General features: G+C 43.5%; 3 protein-coding genes across 3 annotated transcripts in view; 2 read left to right on the plus strand and 1 right to left on the minus strand.

Moving 5' to 3' along the window:
- The window catches only part of pam (peptidylglycine alpha-amidating monooxygenase), a gene marked incomplete in the record, with an annotated part of 53,227 nt that extends 49,707 nt beyond the window's left edge, over positions 1–3,520 (plus strand). The window contains 1 exon segment of the mRNA XM_036134405.1: positions 2,865–3,520.
- Positions 495–7,935, plus strand: LOC118562141 (peptidyl-glycine alpha-amidating monooxygenase-like). The gene is made up of 8 exons (XM_036134395.1): positions 495–507; positions 1,010–1,153; positions 1,430–1,547; positions 2,417–2,541; positions 2,694–2,744; positions 3,698–3,807; positions 5,254–5,422; positions 6,471–7,935. The coding sequence occupies exons 1-8, from the start codon at positions 495–497 to the stop codon at positions 6,662–6,664; spliced, it is 924 nt and encodes a 307-aa protein (XP_035990288.1). The 3' UTR covers positions 6,665–7,935.
- Positions 7,936–10,493: 2,558 nt separating this feature from the next.
- Positions 10,494–19,930, minus strand: part of crb2a (crumbs cell polarity complex component 2a) — a 36,574-nt gene continuing 27,137 nt past the window's right edge. Inside the window, exons 8-13 of the mRNA XM_036134401.1 lie at positions 18,823–19,394; positions 16,177–16,342; positions 13,664–14,534; positions 12,484–12,600; positions 11,930–12,056; positions 10,494–11,800 (exon numbers count right to left, since the gene is read on the minus strand). Coding sequence (XP_035990294.1) covers positions 11,579–11,800; positions 11,930–12,056; positions 12,484–12,600; positions 13,664–14,534; positions 16,177–16,342; positions 18,823–19,394 — 2,075 coding nt within the window. The 3' untranslated portion in view covers positions 10,494–11,578. The remainder of the gene's footprint in view (positions 11,801–11,929; positions 12,057–12,483; positions 12,601–13,663; positions 14,535–16,176; positions 16,343–18,822; positions 19,395–19,930) is intronic.

A 19,930-nucleotide genomic window follows, 5' to 3' on the forward strand; every position in this document is an offset into this window, starting at 1 on the left:
TTAATAGTTTGGAATAAAAACGGATTGTTTCTTCAGCTACATGTGATTCCATCCCTTACCTTAAACATTACGCTCAGATGGCCAGGAGAAGGAAAAGCTGCAGTGCCATAGACTACAGAGTCACGGCTTCATATGGATTAGGGATGCAAACAAACAATCGATTAATTGTCAATTATTGGTTGATTAGATAACAAGTTTGTTCCATCCGATTAACTGGTAACTTGCACTTAGACCTTCTTTCAGTGTTGTGGTTTGGCCGCCATCCAGGAGAGGATGCTGCCGGTCATTCTAAAGCGGAGCCACACCGCAGTAGTAAGAGTAAAAGATAATGGCGGACGCAGCAGGAAGCAGTCCAAACGAAGTCCGGGGTGGCATTACTTTTGCTTTGTGTAATGAAGATGCAAAATGTTCTTTACGCAGTTCTGTTTTTCAATATAAAAACTCATCAAGCTCATTAAGCTGTCAGGTGAATAGCTCCTATTCATCCGGGCTGCATGGCGGAGCAGAGTCAGTTTCTCAACCAAAACTTACCGATGTGCTCAGCAGGCGAGGATGTGACGACAGAAAAGCAGAGGGAATTATGCAAAAAATTATAACATGATAGAAAAAGACATGATGCCAAAGCTTAGCTGATGGTGAGGGATTTTGTGCTGATTATTAGAGTTTCATATATTTTATTCTATTCATCTTATTTGTTTCTAATCGGTAACCTGAAAGAATTCTGTTTTGTTACATTTTATAAAAATGTCCACGTTTAATATGTGAGAAAACCACAATTTCTGTTCATCCAGTCGGCGTTTTAATACAGGTGGCACAATAAACTGTAAAAAATAGAACGATGTGCCTCTTTTAAAATTCAGCATATTTAAAAAGATAATTAAACCTTAATGAACAGGAATTCAGCTCTCCATCTGTACCATGTGGCATTGTGTCTGGATAAAGGTTCGTCAGACAGGAGGAGGCGCACACCGTTCAGGATCCCCCACAGCTTGGTGTTCCTTCCCTACAGAAAGGAGGTCTGCGTCGCTGACCGGGAGAAGAGAACGGGGCCGCATCCAGTGCTTCATAGCAGAAACCGGGGAGTTTGTCAAAGAAATAAAGAACGAGGAGTTTGGAGGGGAAGTGTTTGCCATCACCTACAGCCCGGCTGAAGGTTTGTATGATTCACGCTACCCAGTGACAGACCTGAAATCCCTTTCTCCCTTGTTAGTCATCTAAACCTCGCTTTTGTAGAAATCCTTTATTTCAGCTTTCTTTCTCGCTAATTTCCTATTTTAGAAGAAATTAATAACTGCATTAAAATGGTGCAAGAAAATGTAATTAGTACATCATGACTTAGTTGTTTTTTTGTTTTTTACTTCTGTTGTGTTTGTTAAACCTGATCATCCCGTCTTTTTCGTTTGTCTCCTGATTCCTCCAACCAGTGCAGACGGGCTGATCTTCGCAGTGAACGGAGACTCCCCTACCACTCAGCTCCACCAGGAGGGTTTTGTTCTAGATTATTATCAACCAAACAAATCCGGGATTCCGTTCAGCCCCACCAGAAGGTAAACACCGGCGCACACCAACATCCCTTTAGACTTTATCTAGAAACAGCTAGACATCCGACTTGCTGGAGAGGGACCAAAAACACTCTTATTTATCAGATATCTGTGGGGTTTTTAACCTTTTTATGGATTTTCCTATGAATTTCAGTTCTCATTAACGCTGGACACCTCCGATAGTGTCCATACTGGTTGTACAAAATTATTCTCGGGTAATGACTAATGATTAAGTTCAATACCTGATTGTTTAATCAGTTTAATGCAGCCGATGGCATTTTAGCGTAATGTTCCCGGTCTGCTGCAGGTAAAGTCACAGATACTCATTTCCTGTTGGATTCCCCCGTGTGGAGGCGTTTAAACTGAAAGGCAGATAAAGGAGAGCATTATTCAGGGAAGCAGCCAGAGAGACACTCTGGATGAGCTGCAGAGAGCCACAGCTCAGGTGGAGCTAATGAAAGCTGGTAGTCATGCCCTCCTAAACATGGCGTTCATGAGGGACAAGCAAGGAGAAAGCTGTAGTTTGAAACAAAACATCAATCCATTAATCTGACCCTCAGAACATAAACACTGCTCCCTGAGGGATGGTGTTCACATTCACTGGAAGGTCCACAAGCTGCAACAACAAATAAAGAACTGAACTGAAGCAAAAGGAGGTTCCCCAATGGCCCGAAAGGATTTGCTCAGGAGCGTTAAACACAACGACATGCCACACTTTTCACATTTTTGTGTCACTCTATCAGGCGCTACTTTGTGTTAGTGTTTCATCTAAAAATGTCACTAAATGCAAAAAGAAGTTCCTGGTATTAAGTGACAAATATAAAAAGCTTTTAAGGTGTGAGTACTTCTGATGTTTCCTAAACTTCTGGATGTTTGATTGAATGGGTTTTCCTTTTCGTACAGGAGTTTAAAATGCCTCATGACATCGTCGTCACTAAGGATGGAAGTGTTTTTGTCGGGGACGCAGGCAGCAAGTCAGTCTTTAAGTTTTCTGCTGAAAGTGAGTTCATCCTCATTGCCACCACGCTGAAGCCGTCTGTGTGCGGGAGGACTCTGTAGTTAACGTGGCACTTTGAATAATTCACTCACATTTATTTGTTCATTTAGGGGTTTCATATTCGACCTGAAACGTTTCTCTCTTCATTTCTCCAGAGTTGCATCGTTCTGTCAAGAAAGCTGGGATTGAGGTCCAGGAGCTGGAAGGTGAGCGGTGCAGATTTAGATTTGGACCGGTTCAGAAAGCTACTTAGCGGCGGCTGTTGGTCGACATCTCTTATTGACAGGATAGCTGCAAGCGCATGTTTCCATTCATTCTGAATGGAGACCCGACAGATGATGAAATCTGTGTTGGCGTTTAGAGAACAATTCACACACGAATGCTCTGTTGCTCTGCATGTACGGAACATTCTGGGTCAACTAGAACATGTCGGAATGATGAAGGTAAAATCATTTTTAGGGTCATAACTAAACAGTGTCCCATGGCGCTGCTGAAGCTGAGGTTCTCAGCCGGAACAAGAAAAGCTTTCCCAGTTTTCCCAGATCAGACGCGGTTCTCTAAAGACTTTGGTTCCTGTCTTTCTCATCGGGTCGAAGCAAATGTGAAAGCTGTCAGAAAACGTTGAACAAGGAACGGCTGGCGGTACCAACGTTCCATACAAAGTCACGAAGCAACACCCGCTTCCTGATAAATACCCTCCTGAAGTTCAGCTTCTCAGCTCTGATGGTCAGACTCATGCACAGTCCTAAAATACTGGACTGGGTCATCGGTGCCGGGATCAGGTTCTGGATCTTCCAGCTATTATCCAAAAGCCATTTGTTCTAGTGTTTTAAAATGTTTCCCTCGTGTTCTCCTGAGATAACTTTTGTCATGACAATAAAACATGGCGGTCCACGTTTGTCGGATTACAGCTCAGTTCAGAATATTTGGATTCTGATCCAAGTCCTGGTGCCTACGCAGCAGGTCAGAAAGATCTGAAAGATCTACCTTCCATTCTACTTTTAGAGACTCTAGTAACCACCAGCAGACCAGCAGTCTAAGTCTTCCACCTCCTTCCATCGATTTGATTATCAAACTTTGTGTGTAGAAGTGATTTGTGTCTTTAGTGCAGATGTTCTCTACCGCCCCAGTTCAGTGTCTGTTTTTACCTCCACTGTAGAAGTGGAGGCATTTGTCCCAAGCCAAGCTGAGACCACATCCAACATTTCAAAGACCGAGGCGATCAAAGAGAAGCAAACTGTGGCGGAGAAAACTCAGCCCGTGGTGGAAGTTTGAACCGAGGAAAAGCACTACGAAGGCAAACAAAGAGGAGACCGTCATCCCGGCCGTCATCGTCTCGCTGCTTCTCATCCTCCTGTTGGTTATCGTCTTCCTGGGAGTCTTTCATGTGCTGGAGGAGAAAACAGTATGTATGACGAGAAAATGGTCTGATCTCTGTTTAAGGGTCTGGAGAACTACCAAGTGTCTACAACGTGTTACCTTTGCTGCTTTGCTATTGGATATGTTGGCTTTATAGAGTAATATCGGGGTTTGTGAGGCGCCGACTGAAAACAATAATAGGTGAAGGCAGTGGTTCCCAAAGTGGGGGGTGCGCCCTCTGGGGGGGGCTTTGTGTAATTGCAGGAGGCATAGTAGAAATGGACTAACCTGACTCTCACCAGATGGATTTCATTACACAGAGCTCCACACATCCATCTGGAATGGCTCCATTGGGAGGGATTTCAGTACCTCATAAAATGAACCAGCCAATCAGGATCGCCAGGCGGGATTTTCATAGATGTGACGTATCAGAGAAGCGACTGTTTGGATTCAGACAACAATGGCGGCTCTCAGCGAGGAAGCAAGCGGTGCCGTTGATGCTGCTTTTTCATCATTGTTGTCCAATCTACCGAATATTAATTCCTTAAAATGGCGTTTTAAGGAATTAATATTCAACGGCGCTGAAGGCTTTTGTTAGTGGAAACGATGTTTTCACCCTTCTCCTTACCGGGTGTGGCAAGAGCTTGTAGCACGGCAGTGAAGATGATGGACAAGTGGTTTATCCAATCATATGCAAGGATTCTTGATATGGCCCCTCCTTCTGAGATCCATCTCCATGGAGCGATCTCAGATGAGAGGTTATTTAAAAAACATATGTTCATGGCAATGTTGGATTAAATTACACAGTTAAACTTAAACCAATTACACTCTAAGAGTGGTAGTTTAAAGAAGATTGACGTTTCTTTTCGTGTTTTATTGCAGTTGGCCTGTCTTTGTTCAACTGTGGCATGGAAACTTTCATTTGAATCACAGGGGGGTCCACCAGGAAACATCTGGCAACCAATGGGTTAGGGTGGGATTCTGTGCACAATAATTTGTTCTTCCCTTTAATGTCATCATAATAGATAAAAATCTAGAGATCAAATGTTGGGTCGCTATCATCCATCCTGAGTTTTGACAAAATAATACTTTAAATAGGAAAGTGAAGCCTTCTGTGCATCTATTCCAGTTTATCATGTGATCCATTGTTCTTAGACTTTTCTCATCAGGTGGGAGGGTAGAAGAAAGTTTCCTTATATTGGAAGTGTTGGCGAGTTGCCTTATTGAAATACTTGACTATTTATTTAGAGTTCTGTAACTAATGAATAAATAATAAATAAAAGATCAATCCAGCTCAGATATGGAGCATTCGGGTCCCCTGCTGACCGACTGGTGTGGCCCTAACATGTAACCTGTCTTCTGTTGGCCCAGGTCTGCGTTAAGCTACAGGCTCCAGGGTGCTGCCCCTCTGGTCCCGTCAGCTTCTGTCTGCCACTTCACTTTAGTATCTGCTTTTTACTTTCAGAGAGAAATGAGATGAAAATGGAGCCGCGCTCCGTGGGAGGAGTCTTGGGAAGAATTCGAGGTGAGTTATTTACAGCTAGAACAAAAACTTAAATCAACCTTTTGGACTGTGACTTTGTTCTATGCTGTATAGAGAATTGAACATAATAGTTGAGCATTATTCATTGTCCAGATAAATACATAAAAAAGGGCCATTTTTAAGGATTTATGGGCTACTTTGGGATCACAGCTGTATGAATAATTTTAGCAGGCAGTGCCCAGGGAATCCAACCATTTCTTAGGTAAGTTAAGGTTACCCTCCAGACATGGTTGGTTTCCTGCTGCAGTATACCCAGCATCACCGGAATAATGATTAGAGTTTGGGTTTGCATTAAGCTGGCGGCGTTCCTCGTGTGATCATCCCATATGCTTAGAGCACTCAGGTTCCACCGCTTCCATATCTGGACCCCTGGCAGCTTCTGCAGCTGTATAGTTGTCTGGACCTAACCGGCCCATATTTATGAAGGACTGCACAGGACCAGACTAGCTGGAAATAATCCTGAGGCAGATCTTCCACACAGTCCCTGGTCTCTTAATAACCAGGGCGGCACGGTGGCTAACCCTCCATCTGATCTGTGATTCTATCTCTACTCTGGGGGTTTACTGCCTGTGGGGGTATAGTTTATCATAACCTGCTTTTGCAACTCAGTCTCTGCTTTTAAAATTGACTTTCTTCTTTCTGAGCAGTCCTGGCGAAATACTCTTTGCCTCTGCTTAACTCTCAGTTATCCGGGTCATGGCAACAGCAAAAAAGCTTAAATCGGAGGCATCCGGACTTTCGTTTCAGAAAACGTGTCAACGCCTCTCCAGGACTCTTAGTTTTACTCACACAGGTCACAACAAGAGTAAAGAAACAGCACTGAGCTTTACGTTTACTATGATCAAGAGATCGGCGGGTTAGCAGTGCAGCGATCAAACTACTGGAGCATGAACATCTCTGTTTGACCTGAAACATGTGCCGGTAGAGTTTAGATCTGACTTGTTGTCCCAAACGTACATTAACCAGGACATCTGTGCTGTAAACTACGACCTCATGCCAGCATGAGGTGACTGACTTGTCTCTCCATCAGGTAAAGCGGTGGGAACGCTGAACCTGGGCAAGTTCTTTGCGTCTCACAAAGGCTACAGCCGTCAGGGTTTCGACCAGCTGAGCACCGAGGGCAGCGACCAGGAGAGGAACGTGGAGGACAGCAGCGACTCGGACACAGAGGAGTACTCCGCTCCTCCTCCTCCTCGCCCGCCTCCTCCTCAGACCTCGTCTTAGGCAGCCCAGAGCCAGCGCCTCTCAGCTTCCGTCTCTCACATGTGCTAATCCACTGTTTTTGTAACCGTTGTGTCAGCTGCCAATAATGCTATTTAATGTATATATTTAAATGTGTTCTTGTATATAAAATTAATTTTATTGTCATCTTGATAAAGTCTTGGTGACAAAATAATTATATTTATATTTTTTCTTTTGTAAAAATTGCCTTGAAGGAAACTGTTAGCACAGTCCCCAAAAACAAACGTCCACTGAAATCAGGTTTAGCCTTAAAAGTCAAAGGAAATCTGCAAACGCATTATGATTTATTAGTCTTTTATTGATTTTTATTTTTTATTTTATTGTACTCTTTTTAGTTGTCGCTTTTAAATTGTTTTAATAAAATCCTACAGCCATCTCTGACTGTAGTGCCTACCATGAATGCTAGGTGGCGCCACGGTAATGTCAGAGTTTTAAACATTTCAAATGCTCACAAGCAGGTTGCCCACGTTTTTACAGCACTCTGGGATCTGTTGGGATGTTGGAGGAGATTCCCGCTATTTGTCGCCAGAGTTGAGAGGTGTCATCCGATGACATTTCAGCATTATTGTTGTATTTGGTTGACCAGCATTTCATTTGTAATTGTGTGCCTTTCTCCATCTGCATTATTGTTTTCTTGAAGGAACACAGCCCTGATCTGCTCATAGTTTGGCATGGCTCACTGTTTAACGCGTGGGAGGTAAGCTTCATGCTGCCGTAGCTTTTTGGTTGTCACAGGCTCCTTTCTTCAGTACAGCTGACTTCATCAGTGAGTCCGTCACAGCGATGGAGATGTAACCATTTTCCTCTGTGCTTTCATGGAGTTTACAACAAAAAATAGCACATTTGTCCACAACTGTATTTAGGACAGCATGGAAACAGCTAAAATTGATTTTCCATTTAACTGCTTCTTAGAATAACAGCGAATTATTTAGTAAATGGCATCTCAAAAACAACAAACAAAAAAAAGTATAATTATATCTGTTCAGGCCGTTCAGTTGCTTTCGGTATCGCCAGCTTTCTGGTAAGTAGATCAGTCTTTCAGTTGTCCTTTTTTTTTTTTTTTTTTTTTTATTGTATCCCATATTTTCTGCCGCTGCTCATAGTTTGCTATGAAGTTTGAAAAGCGCATGCCATAGATATTTAGCATTGCCGTCACAGGTGGCCTACCTTATATTTGTTGTCACACTGGTTTAAGTACAAGAGTACTATTTTCAGTAACTATTGTATTTGTGTAATAAAGTGTCTGCAAAGCATGCATGTGTTGTGGATTTATTTCTTGATTAATTTTTGTCTTGTTGACCTTTGACATGTTCATAGTATTTACTGGAAAGCGCTCTTCATTTGAATCCCCAAATAATTACTGGGAATGCCGCACAAAGCACGAGGACGCCACAAACTCCATGTATTTTTCACGTGAACTTATTTACAGGTGTGTTCATAGATCAGCACTAATGTAACCACCGGCCTCCATGGGGAACCGATCAGTTGTCATAGGAAACTAACTAAACATGGAATCATGATGTTATGGAGGACAGAGCCAAGAATACCTGCTTTGGGGGGTAAAAAAAAAAAAGCAAAATATATGAAGCCAATGCAAAATAATGGCAAATATGACAAGCAGGGTAAATAAAAATAAAGGTTAAGAACAAGGGTGCTGATCTTTAATTATGAATTGCGTGGGCGGGGGGGGGGCTGCCTGGTGGTGCATTGGGTTGCTGTGCCCTCAACAGCAAGTGGTTCAATCGTGGCCGGGGCATTCTCTGTGGAGTTGGCGTGTCCTCCGTCTATGTGCACCTTCTTTCTAGGTTCCCTCACTTCCTCCTCCTGATAGGTTAATTGGTCACTAAGAAACTTTTAGGCACAAGTGAATTGGCCTTGTGTTGCTCTGTGGTGGGTGCATTGATCCGTCCATGTTGCACCTCGTCTGTCACAGATTATAACTGCTGAAAATAGACGTCATCCCCCATTTTGCACCTACTGGGTATGTAAACGGGTCCGGTTTAAGGAAAGTCTTCAGACTGATAATATATAATAAAAGTAGAAGTAGCTTACATCTTGTGTTTAATTACATATTTATAAGACAACAGCAAAACACGTTTGTATTGAAAAATAAGAAATGCACGCTGTACAGCCAGGACTGAACTTCCAATGCTGATTACATCAAAAAGTACCAAATCATTTATTTATTTTTACATCCTATTATTGTATCTTGTGATTCTTTTATCATTTCAAACTGTTCAGGGTTCAATATAAACCTCTGTCGCTGTAAGGAAACTTAAAGAGATATGGATGACGTTTTGAGGCTGCAAAGTGAAAATGCAACACAGTTGATGAAAACGCAGTGGAAACATCCAAAATACAAACTGCAAAGACATTAACTAAAACATTATCTGTACAAGAAGAAAATAAAACTTTGCTTCGATGTCAGTGGAAGACAAAAGATGGCATCCTTAAATAACACCCATGTTTTGATGCACATGATTTCAGTAGACCATGTTTCAAAAACAGGATGAGCTCCAACCATATTAGATCCACACCCCCCCCCCCCCCCCCTCCCCCCAAAATGTTCAGATTTTAGCAGTTTTATTCTGCTGTAACAGTCTTTACTTGGTGGGATTTGAAACTGAATACTCAAGCACACAGATTATCTTCCTGTACAGCAACTAAGAGCAGATCAACACAACTAAGCGGACCAAAAGGGGGGAAATAATCCAGTCGTCCATCAAGTGATGTGCCTCTTACATATCTCTTCTGTTTTGGATTTTTTTTCTCATGCCTAAATATTACAGATCATCAAATATATTTAGATATCACACAACGGTAATCTATGGAGGTATAAAAAGCGTTTTTAAATCATTTTTTTAGGGGGGCGGAGCAACTTTTCTCTTAGGCCAGAAATTCTTACGGTTATCTTTTGTAGCATGTTTTATTCAAAAAGCTCTTTGTTTCTGACTGTGGCGAATCTTCCCCTTTATTACACTGGTGGAGCTCCCTTCCTGCTCAGAGGGAGTTGTTCCTTTTCACTGTGCCCATGTGCTTGCTCAGGATGATGGATCGCTGTGAAACCATTGGCTTGGCTGCCTTAGAATTACTACCTGATTAATTACTACTTGACTAGTATCAGGAAGTAACTGAACTCTGTACTTGGATCTGAATTGGACCTTCTGATTAGATCCAAACGGACCTAAGCTGAACTGGATATGAACTGGATTCCTATGGAACTGGACATGGGCGTCCTCGACGTTTTGCGAAGTGATGCTGAATAAAACGTCTGAACAGATCTGAATAATGAAAATTTGTCGCAAATACCCGTCCAGTGCAAACATGACAGCAGTTAAAGGGTTTATACAAAGTGCTGCGGTGCATAACATGTCTGCAGTTCTTTGTGTGTGTGTGTGTGTGTGTGTGTGTGTGTGTGTGTGTGTGTGTGTGTGTGTGTGTGTGTGTGTGTGTGTGTGTGTGTGTGTGTGTGTGTCTTAATCAGCATCGGATAACGTACAGACAAAAGCAGAACTGTGCAAAAGGCGTAAGCCGCCCTAGTGTCATTACACTTTTTGCTTCTGAGTGACTTTTGCTCTTTATAGGAAAGTTTAAAAAAATAAGTCAACAAAACTTTAGCAGGATGTTGTGGGTCCAGACAGTTTCCAACCCAGGCTACAGTGCATTACAAAAGTATTCGGATCCCTTGCACCTTTTCCACATTTTGTCTAATTACAACCGGAAATTTCAATAGATTTTATTGGGATTTTATGTGCTACAACACAAAGTAGAGCATCGTTGTCAAGTGGAAGAAAAACTATGCGTGATTTTCCAGCTGTCCATAGTATAAATCTGGAAAATGTGGCATGTATTTGTATTCAGCTTCTCTGAGCTGAAGTTCAGACATCACCTTTCTCTGCCATTCCAGCTGAGAGTCCGAAGGCGTCTGTCTCTGCCAGTGTGTCCTTCTAGAGACTGAGATTTTTTGCCCATTCAAAATTTCTCAAGCTCAAGTAAAACTGGAGGCAGAACGTCTTAGAAAAAGATGTACGAGTATCAAAAAGACTCAGGTCTTGTCTTTGACTTGGCCAGTCGAACACATGAGTGTGATCTGATCTAAACCAGCCAATGGCAGCTCTAGCTGCACGTTTCCTGTGGCTGTCCTGCTTGTTTGTAGAAAACAAGTTTTCTTTCCAGGGCTTTCATGAATTTAACTCCATCCATCAACTCTGACTCAGCTTCTCTGTCTCTGTTCAGGTAAAGTATCCCCATGGCTTGGTGAAGCCACCACTATGTTTCACGCTGGGGGTGGCATGTTCAGGGTGGCTGTGCAGTGTTGGTTCTCCTCCACACATTATTCTCTGCCTACCAGACTTTCTCCTGCATGCTCCATGTGTCCTCTACGTGGCTTTTGGCGAAATGTAGACAGAGCTTCTTTCAATAACGGCTTTCTTCGTGTAACTTTTCCAGAAAGGCAGATGGGTACGAATACTTTTGCAAGGCACTGTATAAAACCATTCGGTATACATGAACCGTGTTTAACAGAGAAAATAAAAACAACTGACATCTTCATGAATGTTGCACAGAGGAACCTCTCCACTAATTCAGCAGCTGCTTGACGTTCACCTCCGGAAGGTGTCTGAATGTTCTGGTGTCATCGTGAGGAAAACAGCTTAAGCTGGGGGATTTAAGTCAGAGGTCTGGTGTACAGCACATGCTGTGATCAGGAGACTGAGATGCTGCAGACACAGTCCTCACAGCGTTGGTAGACAACTAGTGGAAGGCTCTGCCATAACCCACGTTTATGGGATGAGTGACTGCTGGCGTCGTCGTGGAGGCTGGACCTTTCCTTGGAATGGTCAGGTTGTCCCGCAGCTTTCAGGTCACATCTAACTCCTTTCGTCCAGCGGCCTGGAGTCAGATGAGTCGTTCCTCTGGTGGCACTTTCAGCATGCTGTCCATCTCCAGCCGGGCTCCAGCCAGCTCCTGGGCACTAGGGCTGTAGGCCCCCTCTGACTGCCGCTTCTTCCTTGCGGTGAGCAGCATGAAGGTCAACCCGATGATCAGGACCACCACGCAGAGGCAGAGCAGCGGGATAACCACCATCAGCCAGGGGATTCCCTGTTTGTGGGCCTCCTTCTGTGAATGTGCACAAAAACAAACACCGTGCCTCAATGCCGGGGGCTTCACTGCTTTTTACCACCTTCTCGGTCTCAGCTAGATGCCGATGTTACATTAGAAAAGACCAGTGGAAAAAAAAAAACATACATTGACATCGCAGACAGGGCCGCTGTATCCAGATGGGCATTCACACACAAACATGTTGAACCGATCCAGACAGGAGCCGCCGTTCCGACAGGGGTTAGAGTTGCATTCATCGATCTCCGTTTCACACCTAAAAAAAAAAAAGAAGAAGAAAAAAAGAGGACATTGAGTCATGTAGAAGCCAGGTAGAGCAGTAATCTCCTAGCCTGGTCCCCAGCGGCTACAGTCCTGCAGGTGTCCCCCACCCCCAACGGATCCTTTTCAGAGCTCCGTTGAAAGAAGAACATGTCCAGGTCCTATACCCGCCGGAGTGCCATGGCCGGTGCCTGTCTCCAGCCGGCACTGGGCACCCTGGACAGGTTGCCCGACCAACAACTAACCTCACAGTCATATTTTTGGACTGCGGGAAGAAGCCGGAGTAACTGGGGAGAACATGCAAACTCCATGGAAGAAGAGCCCGAGTCAAACCCAGGACCTTCTTGCTGCTAGGCAACAGTGCCACCAACAGCGCCAGCGTGCAGTCCAAAGAGGAAGAATAGAAATAAACGTGATTATACCTGCTGCCCGTGAACCCTGGCATGCATGTGCAGTTCGCTCCCCACGGCCCATCGCTGCATATTCCATCATTTGCACACTGGACATCTGTGTTGCACTGCAACGGAGGATAGTCCCACCTAAAAAAGAATGAAAAAATGGTTTTAAAGGGAATTGCAAAAAACGACACTATGGATCAATACTTTTCACCGATTGTATATCAAATCCACAAAAACACAACTTGTTTAGATCGCAAACTAGAAGTTAAAGCATGGTTCCGTTCTGCTGCACCAACCTGCAGCCAAAACAGACGGGGAAACGAGACACAGCACTCTTCATGGTTGATATTTCACACACCATCTACAGTTTGTGAGATGTCTCACTTTTATTTTGTCCTATTTTAAAGATTTAAAAAAATGCCTGAGAACTGTATCAAAGGGTCAGATGTGGTAGAGAGAGAAGAAGCAGCATAGCAAAAGCATTTTGTAGTTGCTCCTTTTTTTGGGAGGAAGGGTGTTGTTTCGTCTTTTCTTTTGTTGCTTATATGTGTCAATGTGTCATGTTCTATATATTTATATGCACAGTTTTATGGAGTGAGGATTGTCTTAAAAAGATTTGAATAAATATAAAAGGATATATATACATATACATATATTTATAAATATCCAAGTACAAAATACAAATATAAAAATGTGACATACAAATAAATAAACAAATTTATATAAATATACGTGTCTTTGTAAATATATTTGAGATTTGAAAATAAATATGCTTGACTTTGTATGTGGAATCTGCATTTGTGAATCTCCTTTTTCCTTTTATGTCGATGACGTAATTTTGAGACATTCCTACTGCACGCCGAGATCCACAAATAAATACCACTAGATTTGAATGCGAAGACACCCTCCACTAAACAACCAGCAGAGATTCACAAATGCAAAAAGGAGATTCACAAATGCAGATTCCACATACAAAGTCAAGCATATTAATTTTCAAATCTCGAAAATATATTTACAAAGACACGTTTATTTATATAAATCTGTTTATTTATTTGTATGTCACATTTTTATATTTGTATTTTGTACTTGGATATTTATAAATGTATGTATATGTATATATATCCTTTTATGTTTATTCAAATCTTTTTAAGACAATCCTCACTCCATACAGTTTATTCACAGCAATGATAAAGCGAGCACTCACTGGCAGCGCGGGCCACTGTAGTCTTCGGGGCACACACAGGTGTACGTGTTAAGCCCGTCCTGACAGCTCCCCCCATGTTCACAGGGGTGAAGCGCACACTCGTCGATATCTTCGTCGCACAGCGCGCCAGCATACCCCGGCTCACAGCGGCACTCAAAGCTGGCTAAGTGGTCCTTACAGCTGCCGTGAACGCAGGGCTGAGACGCACAGTCGTCGGTGTCCGTCTCGCACCGATCTCCCTCCCAGCCGGTGTCACACACACAGCCGAACCTGTTGAACAAGTCCTCACACGTGGCTCCGTGTAGACAGGGACCAGAGTCGCAAACCGCCGCGCCGCTGCAGCCCAGGCGGATTTTCGGTTTTCCGACTACGTGAAACTGCGACGGCTGCGGCGCTTTGAGGTCGTCTCCGAAGGGGAGGTAGACCCCCCCGAGCCTCACCGCGCCCAAACAGCCGGTGAAGCTGTCCGCGACGGCCAGCAGGGCCCCCTTCTTGTTGAGGAAGCCCAGACTCCCGGCGCGCTCCTGCTTGCTGCCGGCGTCCGTGATTCCGTCCACAGCGACGACCCACGGGGAGGCTTTCCGTTTCCAGTCAGCCATGGAGATGTTCACGCGATGCCAGCGCCCGTCAGCCACGTGACGGACTCCTTTAACGGTCAGCGGCTTGATGCCGCTGTCACTCTGGATCTCCACCCAGACGGAGAAATCCAGGATGCCCACCACCAGCAGGCTGGATCCCCAGGAGGCCCGCAGGAGCACAGCGTTCTCTGAGCGGGTCCTCAGCTCCATGTAAATGTGAGAGATGGGTTCAGCCAGGGAGCCTCCGGCGCTGTACTGCACTGGGTTGCTCTCGAACGTGGCGTTGTGCAAACCTGTCAGCAAACAGGGGGGAAAGCATCCTTATTGTTGAAGTGTTTATACATAATTTATGAAATGACAAGTTATTCAATGAACATTGGTTTTGTTTGTTAGAAAACATACACCAGCCCGTTAGTCTTAACTCATGTCAGTTAGCGAGGTAAAGGTTCAACGATGTCAGATCTAACAAATGTCGGCTCTCTTTTTAGACCCTTAATATATACCTCATGATGTTTTTAAATAAACCTAATTTCCAAAAATGCAAAAATGGCAATGACTACACTGAACTAACCTGTATACTAATGTCAGTAGTATACAGGAGAACAATCTGAGCCTGATCTCCCAAATGTTTTGTCTGATGATCTGACAACTGCAACTGTAATCCTCAGCCTTATTTCTTTTTGTATTTTATTTTTTTCTTCTGCTTACCTACTCCTTTTTGATCCAGGGTATAACGAGGACACACTGTATATATATGATGCACCTCGTCCTACTTGACACCCTCTTCCTATGAAGAGGGTGTCAAGTAGGACGATCTTATCTACCATTAATCTGATGATTTACCATTTATGCTGGTAATTTGAAAAACAGGAGTTTTTCAAATTACCTGACCAACCAGGAATGACACTTCATGGGGTGTGTGCCCCAAAGTGGTCTGGCAATGATTGACAAAATGATTCGCACAGTAAGCGGTGCCATCGGTTTCAATCTAGCCTCCCAAGGTGAGTGAAGCATCAGGACAGTGCAGTACGAAAATATGAACTGTTATTATTTGGCCATTGCGGTGAAGGTTTAATTTGCATCTGCGTCATCTGCGAATGTTTCATCGATTTCAAAAAGTCCTTGGTAGCCCGACTTGTGCATGCCACGGTGTTAAACGTATTGTAGGCGATGTGGGAGTGGTACTCTCCTATGGAATCATTCCTGCCAACAGTGTTGACACAAAATGCGGATATGTACCAGTGTGCCGTGTATATTACCTTTAGTCTAAAGACAGCACAGGTGTGAACTCATTTGGAAATTTAGCTTAGCAAAATGTAATTACAGGGTCTTAATGTTTATCTTTGTTTTGGTGGGAAAATCCCCCTGGGAGACAGAAGGATCTGAAATTTAAACCTGCAGCCGTTACAACTCAGCAACGTGGTTCTCTTCATTATTTAGATCAACAGCTTTTAGTTTTTAAATACTACTGTGTTTTTTCGTTTGACAAAATACCCCTGCTTTTTAACAAAAATGAGAGGGAAAAACCCCCATGTTGAGTTAACTGGAGATTGTTAGTAGTAAGGGGGGGTGGTTAAGTGTGAAAAGGGGCAGAGAGGGATGTATTCAGGGAAGAACAGATCATTTCACATCTAGTGTCCTTAGCTACATCATATCTTTGAGTTGTTTTCCTTCTTTTCTTTTTCAGAACTGGTCTACCAGGCATCACTGAAACACTTCTGAGCAGATTTATGTCGAACATCAACATCTTTTAGCCTCACAGAGTGAACCAACTCTCAGGGCTTACCCAGAGAGATTCTAAACAGTGCGTGAGTTGGGAAAGGCAGATAAAGATGGAGGTCCTTGGATCCATGCTTAAGCTGTTTCTGCCATTGTTTAAACAGCAAGTTAAATTTCTATACAGCCACAGCTGAAAGAATGACACAGATTTCTTACATTCATATCCATCAGGAAGGTCCACACACAAACCCCCGTGGACACACGGGTTGCTGACGCACCAAACGCGTGTTTGGCAGGTCTTTCCTGTGTATTCCTCTGGACAGGAACAGATGAAATCGTTGAAGGTGATGGAGCATCCTCCTCCATTCTGACAGGGCTTGGTCTGGAAAGGGGAAGCTTGGTGATTATTAGTTAGCACAAACTAACAGCAAGATCAAACGTGCAGAACAGGGAAGGGGAAAGCTGAGAAATGGAGCTATGAGCTGCAACAGTACAAACTTGAACATGCTGTTGACATGTTTATATGAATTTGATGGTCATTGCTGGTGGAACACATTTTGGTCAAAACCCCAATTATAAGCTAGAATTGACTTGATTTGATGATGTAATAATTTTGTCAACCTTGTTATAAGTGTTTAAAGTCAATGATTTTATTTTGAATCAATGCAGAATAATGAAATAATTTTAGCAGTAAGTGAAGACCAAAGATCCTCCGTGTGAGCTGCAGGACTCAATACACTCTCCTGCTGTGCAAGCATAACTATTATTTATCATATAACAGATTAAAAGTATTTCCTTAATGAATATTATTTGTGAGCATGACTTCACAACCTGCAGTTAGATAATGATAATTTGCAATCAAAAAGGGGAATCTTCCAGGTTTGCGTAAATGTAAAATGTCAAAGATTGGCTCACAAGTTGAAAGGCTTTATTGTATAAAAACTAGGACTGGGCAATATGGACCAAGACTAATATCTCTTATTTTAGGCTGAATGCTGATATACGAAATTTATCTCAATATGTTTTTTCTTTTTATAAAGTAATTCTAAAGGTGTGTTCACACCGAACACGAATATGGCGGCCTGAGCGACAGATTTACATCATGTCCGTATGTACAGCTGCAGCACAGGAGAGATGCGCAGCAAAGTGGGCGACTCTAGAGACGCAAAATGCACGATTTTGGTGATTAAAGCGACAACAGAGTGACGTGACACCTGCGATGGATGTGAAACGACGGCTGCTGGAGTTGAAAAAATCATAACTTTTGTCTCGGCGTGTCGTGACAACCAATCAGAGACTGGATGTGACGTGGGGTGAAGGACTGCAGCAGAGACAAAGCAGTTTTCATTCAACATGGAAGACAAGCTGATAGTGGCGGTCGGCCTGAGTTGTATGACTCAACCAATTATTACTACCCAGACGAGTGAGTGAGGAGGCTGGAGTGGCGGGGAAGTGAAAGTGTCACTAGATAGCACCATTGTACTGCTGCATTTCTGGCTTGTCACCTGCTGTGCGCCGGTCATATGTCAGGCGAGCGAAAGCACACAAAAGTGGCGACATCGTTAGCGCCATTTGCATTCAGTGTAACGCAGCTTAAAAAGGCATCTCTGAATCACAGCTTTATAGCAAATGTCTCACAGGCACATTTCTTTAACAAACAAAGCGTTTCGTGTTCAGCACACACATTCTTCTGGTATTTTTTTGCAATCAACATTTGATCAACATTACTGGGCTATTGTGCAGGCACTTGCATTGACAGTCCCATGAAAATCTATTTGAACGCCTTTCAAATTTTTTTCTGTTTAGCCAAATTTGTCCCACCTCAATGTTTTAGATCACCAAATGACATTTCCATATCAAAGATTACAACAACAACAACAAACAAAAAAGAAAACATTCATCAAATGATAATTTCATTTATTGAGAGGAAAAAAGCTATCCAAACCACACCTGGCCATTACAACCTGACCTACCCAGTCCATATTCCGGTTCTAACACCCACCCGAATCCCAGCCCAGACGACCCACGGGCCCATCCACCAGGAAATGGGGCCAACATGAACCGAAAGGGCCAACCAACCAGAGCCCACCCCACTAACCCTGTGGTGCTACCTCCCCACACCCTGACCTCCATACCTAAGCCCTACTCCCATATTTCAGGGGAGAGCAAAAGCGGCAGCCCCACCCGACCCAACGCCCATCCCCAGCCCAGACCCCGACTGGGTGGCCTGCCCCTCCTCCAGGCCCCGGACTCCGGATGGCAAGGGGTGTGAGAAAGACCCCGAGCCTGCCTCTGCTGGATCAAACGTCATGTTGTTGCATCTTGTTCTCAAGTGTGTTTAAAACTGGGAGGGCAAAAGAGGGGGGATGCCTGACTGAAAGATCTCAAAAAGCAAGACATTATAGCAGAACCGAAAGAAATTCAATAACAGTCGAGAAACAGCGTTTGACATCTCAGTCTGAAAAGTGTTACAAACACATTGCTAACACAATGGATCTCCAATGAACATGAGAGACATTATCCCACATGTGGAGAAAACCTGGAACACTGGGGAGTCTTTCTAGGAGCTGCAGGCCAACTGAGATTACTCCAAGAGCTCATCTACAGCATCTCATCCAAGAGGCCACAAAAGACCCCGCAACAACATCCAAAGCTCTGCAGACCTCACTGCCTCAGTTAAAGGTCAAAGTTAACTGAGGTTGGACATGAAAAGGTATTATGACGTTCATTTCGGTCATTTAAGTTGTTGATGTTATTTTGAACATGACATTGACACAAAACAAAGACGATAGAATTTACACTACATGATAGTTTTGTTAGTCAGTTATATCAGCAAAGTGGAAAAAGGGAAGCATTTCTTACCTTGCAGGTATCGTCACTGATGCAGCCTTTCTTCCAATTTTCAGCTTCGCTCAAAACATACGCTGCTCCATCCGAGCTGCTCCAGCCACCGGGGTCCAGATGTGCAGAGTCCAGACGAAAGTCCTGCAGGCAGCCTTTAAAATGGCCGCCCCACCAATCAGAGTCCCACCCTTCTGGAAGCCCCCCAACGTAAGCCTTATCTCCGCTGCTAACGGTCACCTCGGGGACCTCCCCTATTCTGTAGTTCAGGCCTGCGTGATCAAAGATCACATGTGTGTGTTTGACTTCCACAGAGAGAAACTGCTTCTCCCCAGTGGCAACAAACACTGGAGCTGACAGCGGGGAGCTGTCGGGCAGAGAGCTGACAAAAACCCTCCCCATCCTCAGGTAGACTGAAAAGTAGACCTCCCCGTCATCTTCTGCAGAGGGTCTTCTCAGCTGGAACAGCAACCCATCTGGCTTTAAGGACTTCAGGAAAAAAGAGACACTGAAGTTGCTTCCACGGCTCTCCTTGATGTCATAGGAGCTAAAACTCACGGTGTCCTCGTGGCTGTAGGTCCATGAAAAATATTCTGTTGGAGGACAAGGAGAAAAATCAGTCTGGTTTAAGATTGACCTCACCTTTCAGAAAGTCAGGAACAGAAGCGGCCATTAAACACAGAACTGAACCTTTACAGTGCCCTTTTCCCTGCTTTGTGGTTTGCATAATATTTAACACATTTCAAATTAAACCGTTAGAAAGTTATAGGTGGATCTTTGAATACCATAAATGCAGAAAAATGAAATTAAGAGCAGAAAGAAGATGTGTTTGTTAAACTGTAAAAAACAAAAATTGTATGAAACATTCTTTAGGGATGGAAGAGTTTATTAATGGAAATTCAGAGAGCGGTGTTAAAAAGATGAATTTGCTTTATGGCTGATAGCTAGGAACCATCAGTTTTTCCCTTCATTTACTGAAGTGGGGTTCTGTTGAGAAATTATAACAAGGAAGTACTTTGTCTGACATAGATTTAAAGGGGGCATACCATGTAAAAGTTTTAGCCATTGTACATTCTGTTGCATACCTGGAGTCTCTAGAAGTATAGAAAAGTGTAACATAGTCTGTCCA

Source organism: Fundulus heteroclitus, unplaced genomic scaffold, assembly GCF_011125445.2.
Source record: "Fundulus heteroclitus isolate FHET01 unplaced genomic scaffold, MU-UCD_Fhet_4.1 scaffold_81, whole genome shotgun sequence".
Classification (NCBI taxonomy): Eukaryota; Metazoa; Chordata; class Actinopteri; order Cyprinodontiformes; family Fundulidae; genus Fundulus; species Fundulus heteroclitus.

Bases quoted from the DNA above. Each gene is read 5' to 3' on its own strand.
- LOC118562141 (XM_036134395.1), top strand. The intron at 1,154-1,429 runs GTTTGTATGATT...CAACCAGTGCAG, and splicing joins CACCTACAGCCCGGCTGAAG to ACGGGCTGATCTTCGCAGTG. The intron at 2,745-3,697 runs GTGAGCGGTGCA...CCTCCACTGTAG, and splicing joins TGAGGTCCAGGAGCTGGAAG to AAGTGGAGGCATTTGTCCCA.